Source organism: Haliotis rufescens, unplaced genomic scaffold (assembly GCF_023055435.1).
Source record: "Haliotis rufescens isolate VD_foot unplaced genomic scaffold, xgHalRufe1.0.p SCAF_15, whole genome shotgun sequence".
Lineage (NCBI taxonomy): Eukaryota > Metazoa > Mollusca > Gastropoda > Lepetellida > Haliotidae > Haliotis > Haliotis rufescens.
Window position 1 is genome coordinate 7049781 of NW_025963835.1, and position 14581 is coordinate 7064361.

The 14581-nt window shown below is 37.4% G+C and overlaps 1 protein-coding gene across 14 annotated transcripts in view; it reads left to right on the forward strand.

Moving 5' to 3' along the window:
* The window catches only part of LOC124126894 (CAP-Gly domain-containing linker protein 1-like), a 118934-nt gene that overhangs the window by 45488 nt on the left and 58865 nt on the right, over nucleotides 1-14581 (forward strand). For all 14 annotated transcript variants that reach the window (XM_048396080.1, XM_048396083.1, XM_048396092.1 and 11 more), the window contains 7 exons: nucleotides 421-519; nucleotides 984-1129; nucleotides 3391-3451; nucleotides 3761-3865; nucleotides 4879-5031; nucleotides 6006-6122; nucleotides 13797-13854. In XM_048396080.1, coding sequence (XP_048252037.1) covers nucleotides 421-519; nucleotides 984-1129; nucleotides 3391-3451; nucleotides 3761-3865; nucleotides 4879-5031; nucleotides 6006-6122; nucleotides 13797-13854 — 739 coding nt within the window. The remainder of the gene's footprint in view (nucleotides 1-420; nucleotides 520-983; nucleotides 1130-3390; nucleotides 3452-3760; nucleotides 3866-4878; nucleotides 5032-6005; nucleotides 6123-13796; nucleotides 13855-14581) is intronic.

The window sequence follows — 14581 nt, forward strand, 5'->3', positions numbered from 1 at the left end:
GACACAACACACACTCTTAATGGATGCCATGGTAAGACATGTCTGACTATCACAACACACAGTTAAATGTCTCCCTGAGACAGTTGTAAACACAGTACTCTATCAAGTCTGAAGTATACAAGCCTGTGGTTGACAGCGCGAGCATCATGGTTTCAATAACACAATCAGACAGGTCGCACATTGTACCAGCTAACTTCATACGACAAGCATTGGGTGCTGGGCATGTTTTCTGTCAGGGAATTCCCACAAGGGACCAACATGTTTGCAAGCCTGAATCATTGTATGAGATAAACCACAAGTGCTTAATTGTTGCCTGATGTTTGGGTAATGTTAGAATTTCAGAACCCTCGACTGCATAGAGTAAAATTATTATACCAGTGTTCTGTTTTCATCTGCATGTTTATAATGGACACTTTGCAGAAAGCACTTAAGGAAAAGGAAGAGCATATAGAACAACTGTTGAGAGAGCGAGACCTCGAAAGAGCTGAAGTGGCAAGGGCAGCTGCGCAGGTGGATGAGGTAAGGGAGATAACTTTCTTGTGACCACAGAGGAGAACATGCCTATTTGACTGAGTGTTGAAGACCATTTATTGGTGTACAATATTCAGTATGACTATTCACTCTATGTGTGTGTGTTCAGTTCGACAATTAAATGTATGTCCAGTTTGACCATTGACTGTGAGAGTTATGTCCAGTTTGACCATTGACAATGAACTTGTATGTCCAGTTTGACCATAGACTGTGAGCTTGTATGTCCAGTTTGACCATAGACTATGAGCTTGTATGCCCAGTTTGATCGTTGACAATGAGCTTGTATGTCCAGTTCGACCATAGACTATGAGCTTGTATGTCCAGTTTGACCGTTGACAATGAGCTTGTATGTCCAGTTTGACCATAGACAATGAGCTTGTATGTCCAGTTTGACCATAGACTATGAGCTTGTATGTCCAGTTTGACCATAGACTATGAGCTTGTATGTATAGGCTGAGGGTGAACTGACCCACGTGAGGCAGGACAAGGAACGGATCCTGGCTGACAGTGAGACACAAATCCTGCAGCTGAGGGCCATTGTCCTGGAGTATGAGAAGGAGAAGAAGGCAATGACTGTCAAGCTGGAGGAAGAGAGGAGGTCAGTGTGTTAAACAACATTCACTCACTCTTATGTAGTAATGTATTGTCATGTTGTGATTACCTCATTAAGACAAGTATATCATTCTGATGATTACCCCCAAAAGGACAAGTATATCATTGTGACAATAGCCCCCATTAGGACAAGTGTATCATTGTGACAGTAGCCCCCATTAGGACACGTATATCATTGTGACAGTAGCCCCCACTAGGACAAGTATATCATTGTGACAATAGCCCCCATTAGGACAAGTATATCATTGTGACAATAGCCCCTATTAGGACAAGTATATCATTGTGACAGCAGCCCCCACTAGGACACACATATAATTGTGACAATAGCCCCCACTAGGACAAGTTTATCATTGTGACAATAGCCCCCACTAGGACAAGTGTATCATTGTGACAATAGCCCCCATGAAGACAAGTCTATCATTGTGACAATAGCCCCCATTAGGACAAGTATATCATTGTGACAATAGCCCCTATTAGGACACGTATATCATTGTGACAATAGCCCCTAATAGGACAAGTATATCATTGTGACAATAGCCCCCATTAGGACAAGTATATCATTGTGACAATAGCCCCCATTAGGACAAGTGTATCATTGTGACAATAGCCCCCATTAGGACAAGTGTATCATTGTGACAGTAGCCCCTAATAGGACAAGTATATCATTGTGACAATAGCCCCCATTAGGACAAGTATATCATTGTGACAATAGCCCCCATTAGGACAAGTGTATCATTGTGACAATAGCCCTCATTAGGACAAGTATATCATTGTGACAATAGCCCCCATTAGGACTAGTGTATCATTGTGACAATAGCCCCCATTAGGACAAGTATATCATTGTGACAATAGCCCCCATTAGGACAAGTATATCATTGTGACAATAGCCCCTATTAGGACACGTATATCATTGTGACAATAGCCCCCAATAGGACAAGTATATCATTGTGACAATAGCCCCCATTAGGACAAGTCTATCATTGTGACAATAGCCTTCATTAGGACAAGTATATCATTGTGACAATAACCCCCATTAGGACTAGTGTATAATTGTGACAATAGCCCCCATTAGGACAAGTGTATTATTGTGACAATAGCCCCCATTAGGACAATTATATCATTGTGACAATAGCCCCCATTAGGAGACGTATACCATTGTGACAATAGCCCCCATTAGGACACGTATATCATTGTGACAATAGCCCCTATTAGGACAAGTATATCATTGTGACAGTAGCCCCCATTAGGACACATATATCATTGTGACAATAGCCCCTATTAGGACACGTATATCATTGTGACAATAGCCCCCAATAGGACAAGTATATCATTGTGACAATAGCCCCCATGAAGACAAGTGTATCATTGTGACAATAGCCCTCATTAGGACAAGTATATCATTGTGACAATAGCCCCCATTAGGACTAGTGTATCATTGTGACAATAGCCCCCATTAGGACAAGTGTATTATTGTGACAATAGCCCCCACTAGGACAAGTATATCATTGTGACAATAGCCCCTATTAGGACAAGTATATCATTGTGACAGTAGCCCCCATTTGGACAAGTATATCATTGTGACAATAGCCCCCATTAGGACAAGTATATCATTGTGACAGTAGCCCCCACTAGGACAAGTGTACCCGGGTATCATTGTGACAATAGCCCCTATTAGGACAAGTATATCATTGTGACAGTAGCCCTCGTTAGGACAAGTGTATCATTGTGACAATAGCCCCCATTAGGACAAGTGTATCATTGTGACAATAGCCCCCATTAGGACAAGTGTATCATTGTGACAATAGCCCCTATTAGGACAAGTATATCATTGTGACAGTAGCCCTCGTTAGGACAAGTGTATCATTGTGACAATAGCCCCCACTAGGACAAGTGTATCATTGTGACAATAGCCCCTATTAGGACAAGTATATCATTGTGACAGTAGCCCTCGTTAGGACAAGTGTATCATTGTGACAATAGCCCCCATGAAGACAAGTCTATCATTGTGACGAAAACCCTATTTGGACAATGTCATTCTTCTGGCGACTCATTTAGGTAAGTGTTTCAATGTGATAGCTTGTCTGTGTAAAAAAGTTATCTGAATGTCTAGGAAAACAAGTATATCAACAAACATATGCCCCAGGCAGTGAGGTACATGCTGTATTTATTATAAGCTATGCTACCTGAACACAAGTTCTGGGACTGGAGCCCTATGTTGAGTGATTCCCAATCTTGATGTGTTCCCAGGAAGGTGGAAGATCTGCAGTTCCAGATTGAGGAGGAAGTAATCAGCAAGGATGATCTGGAGGTAAGGGAGCAGTATACTGTATAGAGATCAGAACACTTGATGAAGAAACTTCCTATGTGGATACCTGGTATCCCCTCATTGTCTTTGTCAACTGGATAATCAGGAGTGAATGGTTAATATTATTACTATATGTGACCTGGCTGGTCATTATCTGAGACTGTTCATCATTGCTCATGTTATGAACCAGGTGTTTGCCTTACCTAGGCTTGGTTATGTGCCGTGATGTACCGGTAAGACAACATCCACTCACTCTCGACTGAGCTTCCTTTGTGTTCATCTTGTTTACATTTGATCATAATTTTCTGTCAGTGTCGAACTGAAGAAGATGAGGCCAAATTGCGGGAGCTGGAACGCGGCCATAAGCGTGAGAAGGAGCGAGCTGACAAGTTGGAGCAGGAGTTGGCAGCTCTCAAGGTGAGTCTAGAACCAGGATACAGGTATGGACCTACTGTAGCTGTAGTGCCACATCACTTGTTGTCTCCCTGTTTTGAAAAATGGGGAATATAGCCATCAGCATATCTGTCCATCAGCCGTCTGTTTTCTGTCTCCGGGGGAAGAACTCCAAAATGGTTGAATGTTTCTAGAATAAACTTCTTTGATAGGTATTTAGAAGTTGGAGTACTAAGTAAATTCTTATCCTTACTTAGAATGAACTTGTTATGCAGATTAGTCCAGTGGTAAACTGGTGCCTTTTGATGATTGGGGATATTAAAAAATAATGAAGGTTTTACCTTGACTAATATAAATGATAATTTTAAGGCTCCTTGCAGGCGATATGAGGGTCCTGTAAAGTAATGTGATGGTGTAGTATACTGTATGTTTTCATAATTACTTTAGAGTCAGGAATGAATCAATGATCATGTGGACAGTGGTCATGATTGATGGATGAAATAAGACACCTTTATCTGCACTTGATGCGTTGTAGGTGCATTGAATATTATTGTGCATCCTCGGCACATTTGTGCTTTGCATAAAACCCTGATTGAACGGAACATTTCCAATGGCGGAGAGCAAAAAGTGGGGAGTAAGTAGCCAAACTCCATTGCCGAGTTGCACCTGAAGGTTAGTTGTGTTAAATGTAATGCAGTGTTAAAGATAGTTTACTGTCACACATGTAATATTGCCAGATGTGAATGAGTAAAACTATTTGAAATAAGTTCTTAGTTTTGACTTTACCGGCAGATATTCTATCTCAAGAAACTTCAAGACTAATGTTAAATGGACACCTTTGGCCCCTCATCTTCCCGAGGCAAGGGAGTTTACTGACCATAAAAGTCCAATTTTAGCCCTTGCCAGACTAGGCTGGAATTATGAAGTTATGTTTTGCTGGACTAACAAGTCTATGCACAGTCCAATCAAACTCATGTAACAAAATCGACATCCGCCTTGGTGTTTGCAGACATTGACTGAATTTTTGAATTGGACAGGAAATGGTTGCCCAGCAACAGACAAAACTGAAGACTAGTGATGAAACTCAGACAACCTACTTGGATCAGATGGAGGAACTCACCTACAAACTCACCCAGGCTGAGAACAAGATTAAGACGTTTGAGGCGTCAAGACTCGAGGAAGGTGCTAAGGTAGGAGAAGGTCATGGAGGATGTGTATCAAGTACAGTTCGTTAGATCGGCAATCCAACCGAAATATTTCTGGCATCAAAGGTTTGAATCCCATATTGGCTGTGATTATGATTGTCGGTCTGTTTGCACCCCCGTTCACTGGTTTCACCACACTTGTAGATATCTTCAGCATCGGTCTCTGTGGCTTCCTTGAGGCTGACATGCTGACATGCCCTCATACAAGGAGCATGGAAATACTTATAGGTAATTTAAAACTTACTCATTTCAAGGCACTATTACATCTGATTGTCACAGCTTAACCGCAGCTAAATCAGAGAGAACTTGATATTTGGTGCTCCTCTCTCCCCCAATAGAGGGGCGGTCGGGTAGCCTAGTGGTTAAAGCGTTTGCTCGTCATGCCAAAGACCCAGGTTTGATTCCCGACATGGGTACTATGTGTGTAACCCATTTCTGGTGTCCCCCGCCGTGATATTACTGGAATATTGTTGAAAGCGGCGTAAAACCATACTCCCTTCCTCCCTCCCTCCCTCCCTCACCAATGGAGGAGCAATATATGTTGCTTCACGAGGAATGTTGTGCTGCCATTCAGGACTTTGCTTTCTTTTCTTGAAGAATATGCATTGACGTGTTTCACTTTCAGTGCCATCATAGATGCTGATAGAATATATTGATGTCAAAAACAATGTTTGAACATATGAACAGTGTCATTCTTAAAAGGCTATTATCAGTGGTTGCTTTATTGAAGTTGATAACCAACTCAACATATGCACTTTTCACAGTGGAATGGAGATACCCAACTGTGTTGTCAATGGAGAGCCCTTATGTCTGTAGACTTGATGATGCTTAATTTAACATAGGAAAACCCAATACATACCTGTATGTTTTGTTCCAAATTATACAATTTAGCGCTGTAAAAACCTGAGAATGAAAATGTTTGGTGTTATATCCCTTTGACCATGATGTCTCAATTTTAGACAAGCCAGGTGAGCATGGATCTTGCAGAGAAGACGAACCGGGTGGTGGATTTGGAGGAGGCCTTGTCGTCACAGAGGAAGGAGATTAAACAGCTCCAGGACAAGCTGGTAGAAGTGGTATGTTGTAGGCTAGCTGTAGGCCTAGTGTCTTGCAGACTGACTAGAATACGTGGATAAGACCTATGTTGGTAGTACATGCTAGACTCTCATAGACAGTCTCTATAATGTGTGATTCCCCCCAGATGGGAGTCACTGTATCTTTGCTATACCATCAAACAATAAATAATTTTTTTGTAAATGTGGATTGCCTTTACATCGTGTTACTGTTTAGGTTACTACTAGTAATGACAAAAACATCTGTATATGCATATATGATCTTTCTTTGTTCAATGAGTATGAATATGAGGTTTTCTAGTAAAATCAAGGTATTTTTTTAAGAAAAATCAAAGTTTAAACTTACTTAAGTTGCTATTTTTTGTCATCTTGAAAATCTATTTGTCTGGCTTTGCTTGAGTTTTGCTTTTTTTTCATCACTTTTCCACCATTTTTTAAGATTTTGAATCTGTTTTACTGAAAACATTCTGCAAGGCTTCAAACCACCATAAACAACATCTGCGTAGAAATATTTGAATGATATTGAATTCTTTAGGTTGCTGATCTTTTGCATGCCATGATTGGTTTTGTGTCCAAGTCAAAATAGATACTGCACTTCAACCTGAATCGTTCATTTAGCTTCGTTCATCTATCACAAGATGATGGTGAGGCAGTACCCGAGTAGCATGGCCCAGTGAGGAGTTGTCAGCATTCAGTGTAGTGTCCCTGTGTGCCTGTGTGTGCCTGTGTGTGCCTGTGTGTGCCTGTTTGCCTGTGTGCGGGGTCACCACAGCAGCACGCTGGGTTACTTACAGTTGGCTGTACAGTTGACTTGGTCATTACAAATGTCATTGGAGAAATGTATCTTCTTCTTTAAGCTATCTTATGTTGAACTTTTACAAGTTTCAATCTGACATTTTTAATGCGAAGTCTGGAGTACAGTGGAAAGATGTGACTTCAGATATGTCTGTTTCATGAAAGGAAAATAAAATCATAGCAAGAATGTTCACTAGATGACAGAAAGCTAGGGCAAACTATTTTGATTAATGTTATGTCTTATTTTGGTATGTGTTTCTAACAAATCAATGTTTGTGCTGTTGAAGTTGTTTTGGATTTACATATGATATTTAAGGTCAAGAAACTTGTGAAAGATCATGAGAATTGCTGATGTTATTAATGAATAATTACTCTCCATCTCCCTTAGCTGCGAGGGTTGCGCGACCTGATGCATCTGTTTGAAGACGAGACAAACTTCGTTCGCCACTAACACTAGTGTAGCCCCCATACTAACCTCATCAATACATAGGTAAGGGTAGGCCACACAGTAATATCAAGCACTTCAGTATCTTATATATCTGGCTGCTCTAGTTTGAAAATAAAATGTTTGTTATCACACTGAAGACAATTGCATTGATTACTGCATGTTTTAATTGTCATCAGCATAATGTTTTTTTTTATAGTTTTGCCACTCTGTAGAAATGACTTTTTCAATGAAAGATGTTTCACTCTGATAAAGAGATAATTGTACCCAGTTTCAAAATTAGATATTAATGCCAAAGTCCATACCTATCACTGTCTCTGTTTTTCTGAGAAAAGTAGATGTTATTTTATGATGATGAGTTCATAGGAAGCAAATTATATATCCACAAAATTACCTTCATTGTAAAACAACTATCTATTCACGGGCAGCAATTATGCATACATTAAGAAGGATTGTTTGCTGTTATTTAATAACAAGAAAGATCAAAATCGCCTCCCTTGTTTTACTCATCCGAAATTGCCATGAACAAGTAACCAATTTTGTTATGCATCATGTATTTTCAACCCTTTTGTGATTGGCTTAGCTTTGATCCACACTTTTAACAAGTGAATGTTGGACAGCTAGCAGGAACTGTTTGCTTGATACTATACTCAACTTAGAGCAGCTAGTGATGTGTTTTGATGCATGCTCCAGGCATTGTTTGTGAACAAAATATCCATGTGCATATTATTCTGTTTTGTTTAAAATACTCAGCATTGTGTGTCATGTCTGGTGATGGAAGAGACATTTTGTTGTCTTTATTGTTTGAGAATAATCAGATGTGATTAACAAGTGAATTTCAAAATTGTAAGAAATTAAATATTTATAAGCAATATTTGAAAGTAAAACTAAAATCCTGTTTGAATTTTGAATTTGTATATTCATGTCTTATAAGTATTAAATCTGAGAGAATATATGTAAAAGAGGGAGACCTAGCAAGATGATTCAAGTGAGACACTGCTTTATTATGGTACCAATGTACATTTAATAACAATCCTGTAGTTATGTTATTAATATACAAATATCAATGTCTCACACATGGCACAAATGATTATTCATGAAGGGGCAGTAGACTATAACAAAATCTCAAAATCAAAATCAAGTTGTTCCAGTTATTGTACATTTGATAAATATGATCTGTTATGTACCAATAAATGTTAAATTTAGTAAAAAGTAGTGAATATGGGGGTAAGAATGTAGGTGGAAAGTAATTTTCATATCATGTGTGGCAAATACAGGTGAAGACATGCATGCCATTTTTGGCACTGAAGCAAATTTGTTTATATTTTTTGGTCTGAGTTGTCTTCCATATATCCTGGATGTATTTGGATACTGGACAATATTGCTTTGTGTGGTCTTTCCCTTCCTATGTTAATCCATGTTGACTTGTCCACCACCCCTGAATGCAGTTTGTTTTCAGATTGAGGTTTGCATGAAACGGGCTTGTCTGATGAGTTTTTCAACCTGTGTCAATTATGAAATAATCTTAACGAATAAATTTCATCATGTTAAAATTTAAGGATATTATTCTGCCAATGTTTTTATGCTTAGAATTATTTGGATATGACATTCAAGAATATCAGCATAATAAGATAATACAAACATACAAAGGCAAAACAGCTTTTTCTTAATTGGTTTACAGATTTTGCAAGCCCTAAGAAAAGGACAAGTGGAAAAATATGTCTGAAAATACTTTTTTTTATGCAAGCACAATAAAAGAATTGTGCATCCACTCAGCTGAACCACAAGACAATAGGTTACAACAGATTAAACAAGACAAACTTCACTAGCTCATATTCAAATAACTTTTTGAAGAACAAACAATATCATTAATTATCTTATTTATTATATTATTTTTGCCCCATGCTGACAAGAGTTTGTCACACACATGAAATCTGTAAACCAAGAACATTAAAGGGAGTTCTGATCATTGTAGCACCAAGATTGCTTTGTGGAGTATGACACAAGTATAGAGACATTGGCACTTGTTAGAGTTACTGTATGTAGAGTGAATAGCTGGGTTGAATGTTCTTATGAGTTCTCCCCTTGTGACGTTACCCAGTAGGAATTTCGTATTCAAGCTTGTCACAAGAGATGATTAACTGAGGGTCTGGTAGTTATCAGTGTGACCTGGTTGAGTGTTCCTTTACAACATGGTTGATGCTCATGCTATCACCAACTGGTTTGGCCAGTACAGGTCGCCGCGATGTAACAGGAATATTGCTGACTTCAGCATAAAACAACAGTCACTTCAATGAAGTTATCGTGTACTTGTCACAGGGCTTTCTGGTGAGAATAGGTTCATGTGATTGGGAGTACACAATCACTGCTATATATGTGTAGTCCTTTGATGGATGGACCAGCAGGGAAGACAAACTGTCATTTGCCATTGTGTCACATGATGCTGAATTAAGTTTGTTAAAGGTTATCTCCCCTTCATATCCTGAACCAAGGCAAATGATTTGAAAATTTTCTGAAGTTGAACTGTGATTTGTAAAAGAAAAAGACTAATGCAGCCTTCACTCTAGATTCAGTAAAATGTCTTGTTTTAGGTTTTAAGATTAATGAACATTTTGAGAAATTTTCTATCAGGTTCTTTATTGTTAGTAAAATTATGTGATTAATTGAGATAATAGACGTAAAGAATCTCACATTTGTTAAAATGTCTTCTTCAGAACCTGCTATCAGCTATTGTATTGGGTAAAAAGTGTTACATGATGTTGATGTTGAGAGTGTTACTTATGCAGTGTGTGAGAGGCTTATAACACTTGCCGTGAATCATCAGAGAAGGGCACAGGACATACAGCGAGGGCAAATATTTATAAAAGTATTATTATTATTCATGCATTAGATATTAAACATTATTGAAAAATGAAATTGGAGATTGACATATATGATCATAAATAGGTTTAAAAAAAATTGAAGTGGTAAGAAGTATACTGTTTTCCTGTGCCCTGCCTGATCCTCACCTGTTATACTGTTGTATTTGTGACCACGGAAAACTGTCAGCTTCAGTCCACAGAGTTGAGACAATTTTTTACACTTTACACACCTTTTCAAAATGTTTTTACGCTTTTGACTTATTTTATCAGTCTGCAACTTTAGCCATTTGTCCGAAGCCAAAGTCAAATAAAATGTCTTCTTTTGATCAAGAAAGCTTAGTTTATGACAGCCCATATGCAAAAAGTAATATCTGCTGAAAGAGATGGAAAGGACAGGTTCAATAAGAAGACTGTAAGTTCTTTTGCACAGACTATCTGGCAGGGCTGACACATTCTCCCCGGTCAATATTTCACCCTATGTTGTTTTGACATGTTCACTAATTTGTGATTTGTTTAAGCGTGCAGCGTTTTGTGATTCTTCTTCTTCTTTAAGACTTGTCACTGAGCCATGCTACTCATCTGCCCATCATACAGTAGTATTATATTACAGCATAAACTCAGCAGCGTGCAGGTATTCATTAGTCATTGACAGAGCATGCTCTTATACACTTAGCGGGAAGCCCGTCATACGAGCAGTCTGTAGGATAAGGTTTTTGATGTGGATGTAGAACATGTTTCATATGAACCCATTCTACTGGAGGATAAATAAGAAAATGATTGCTCTCAATGATTGAAACGTTTTTGCAGGGAAAGTGTCTTATGTGTATTTTTAAGAACTACTTGAGCAGAAATTAAATTGAGTACATGTGTCAGTCAGTTGGGCCTGAGATCAGAGTTTTCAGGGGTATGGGGTACTTTATATGATATTTCATTCAAAAGGATAGAACTTTATGCTTTAATTCTTTCAAACATTATTGATATGTTTAAAAAATGATAAAATGTTTTTGTACCTATAGATTTGTTATTAACATGTAAGGTATTGTTGAACAAAATAATTGGCTGTTGTGTGTTAAAGCTTTTCTTTGTATTTGATGTGGATGATAAAAGTATGTATCAGTATTTATGTGTATCATGAAAGTGTGAAGATATTGATTTTTTAGCCATGAGTAATTTGTTTATGTGGACATCATAATGAAATTTGATCTATTCTTTGTATAGGATGTAGATTCACATACACCAAAGTTGTACGGTGACCAGTGCACTAGTGTTAAAGGAAGGTGTATGACAAGGAAATATTATTTGGGTACTAAGAATATTGGGGACCATTTTTGTGAATGTGCATAACAATCAGCCCATGTTATACTTTGGCAAGTTCTTTTATTTATGAGTCTGCCTATATGGTGTCATTTTTTAACTGAGTTCATGCTCAGAAAAATGTGTAAATTGCCCTGTTGATTCTCTTGTGGTTCTTAAAATGGTTGATTTAATTTTCAAAATATATTTTAATATGTTGCCTAGTTGTTAGGGGAGGATGGGCTGGAGGGCTTGTTGGGTTGGTGGATGTATTAGGTTGCCAATTTATCTCAAAATACTTGATGAACTTTGTGTAATTTGTAAACGCATAAGAGTTCATCATTTTGTCCATTACTGTGCCACATGAGTGATGTTGTTTTCCATATGTTTGATGTATGAATGATGTTGTTTTCCATATGTTTGATGTATGAATGATGTTGTTTCCATATGTTTGATGTTTGAATGATCTTGTTTTCCATGTTTGATGTTTGAATGATCTTGTTTTCCATGTTTGATGTATGAATGATCTTGTTTTCCATGTTTGATGTATGAATGATGTTGTTTTCCATGTTTGATGTTTGAATGATGTTGTTTTCCATGTTTGATGTTTAAATGATCTTGTTTTCCATGTTTGATGTTTAAATGATCTTGTTTTCCATGTTTGATGTATGAATGATCTTGTTTTCCATGTTTGATGTATGAATGATCTTGTTTTCCATGTTTGATGTTTGAATGATCTTGTTTTCCATGTTTGATGTTTGAATTATCTTGTTTTCCATGTTTGATGTATGAATGATCTTGTTTTCCATGTTGGATGTATGAATGATCTTGTTTTCCATGTTTGATGTTTGAATGATCTTGTTTTCCATGTTTGATGTTTAAATGATGTTGTTTTCCATGTTTGATGTATGAATGATCTTGTTTTCCATGTTTGATGTATGAATGATCTTGTTTTCCATGTTGGATGTTTGAATGATCTTGTTTTCCATGTTTGATGTTTGAATGATCTTGTTTTCCATGTTTGATGTTTGAATGATCTTGTTTTCCATGTTGGATGTTTGAATGATCTTGTTTTCCATGTTTGATGTATGAATGATCTTGTTTTCCATGTTTGATGTTTGAATGATGTTGTTTTCCATGTTCGATGTTTGAATGATCTTGTTTTCCATGTTTGATGTTTGAATGATGTTGTTTTCCATGTTTGATGTATGAATGATTTTGTTTTCCATGTTTGATGTATGAATGATCTTGTTTTCCATGTTGGATGTTTGAATGATCTTGTTTTCCATGTTTGATGTTTGAATGATCTTGTTTTCCATGTTTGATGTAGGAATGATCTTGTTTTCCATGTTGGATGTATGAATGATCTTGTTTTCCATGTTGGATATTTGAATGATCTTGTTTTCCATGTTTGATGTTTAAATGATCTTGTTTTCCATGTTTGATGTATGAATGATCTTGTTTTCCATGTTTGATGTATGAATGATCTTGTTTTCCATGTTGGATGTTTGAATGATCTTGTTTTCCATGTTTGATGTTTGAATGATCTTGTTTTCCATGTTTGATGTTTGAATGATCTTGTTTTCCATGTTGGATGTTTGAATGATCTTGTTTTCCATGTTTGATGTATGAATGATCTTGTTTTCCATGTTTGATGTTTGAATGATGTTGTTTTCCATGTTCGATGTTTGAATGATCTTGTTTTCCATGTTTGATGTTTGAATGATGTTGTTTTCCATGTTTGATGTATGAATGATTTTGTTTTCCATGTTTGATGTATGAATGATTTTGTTTTCCACATGTTTGATGTTTGAGTGATGTTTGTCACATGTTTGATGTATGAGTGATGCTGTTTTCCACATGTTTGATGTATATGGGTGATGCTGTTTTCCACATGTTTGATGTTTGAGTGATGTTTGTCACATGTTTGATGTATGTGTGATTCTGTTTGTCACATGTGTGATGTATGAATGGTGCTGTTTTCCACATGTTCGATGTGTGAGTGATGCTGTTTGCCACATGTTTGATGTTTGAAGGGTCTTGTTTTCCACATGCTTGATGTTTGAGTGATGTTTGCCACATGTTTGATGTATGAGTGATGCTGTTGGCCACATATTTGAAGTAGAGTGATGTTTGCCACATTTCATCATGTTTGCCACATGTTTGATGTATGAGTGATGCTGTTTGTCACATGTTTGATGTAGAGTGATGTTTGCCACATGTTTGATGTATTAGCAAATGTTTGGCACATGTTTGATGTTGAAGTGATGTTGTTGTCCACAGCAAGATGAACTGACAGACACAAACAACAAAAAGCAGAAGATGCAGGATAACATCACAGGTAGGTTACCCCTGTACAAGCAGTCTTGTCTTTTGGTTCATGTTGCCTCACTGATCCTCCATTGCAACATATGTTATTGTGGAAATTATGCTGGAAATGAGATTGTCCACTGCTCTGACCAAACCTATAAACCTTACAACTATTTCAAATATGATTAAAGAAAGTTAATAGTAAATGTCGCCCTAGCTGGCTCGCAGTGTTTACGCAGGTGAACCCCTCAACCTGGGATGGCAGTGTGGCACCCAGACACACAATCCCCCTTACACTGATGACACACAAGAAATGCTTGATTATGTCCATGTCTGGGATGTTCAACACATTCTAGCAATTCTAGCATTCTAGCATTCTAGCACATTCAACAGAAATATAAAGATGATAGAATTTGTTGCAGCCTTTAGTATACTTGGTTGCATCTATGTCTGTTTGGTATGTGAAACAGTATATTGTGACATTCAGATATATTTGCATGAGTATAGTGTAGAGAAGTGTTTTTGTCGTTAGTATAAGAAAGTTTTGGGGTGATAGATGCCAAAAACTTTGAGTGGTGATCTTAGTTTATTTTTTCATTACTATGTTGAATTTAATGATGAGATGTGATGATGTCATTGTCTTGGTTTATTTATCATGTAGTCAGTGATTTGTGGATTCATTTATCTCCGTCCAAGATGTTTCATGGGAGGGTTGTAATGGACTTTGTCAAAGTCCAAAACATATTTATGTGAGTAAA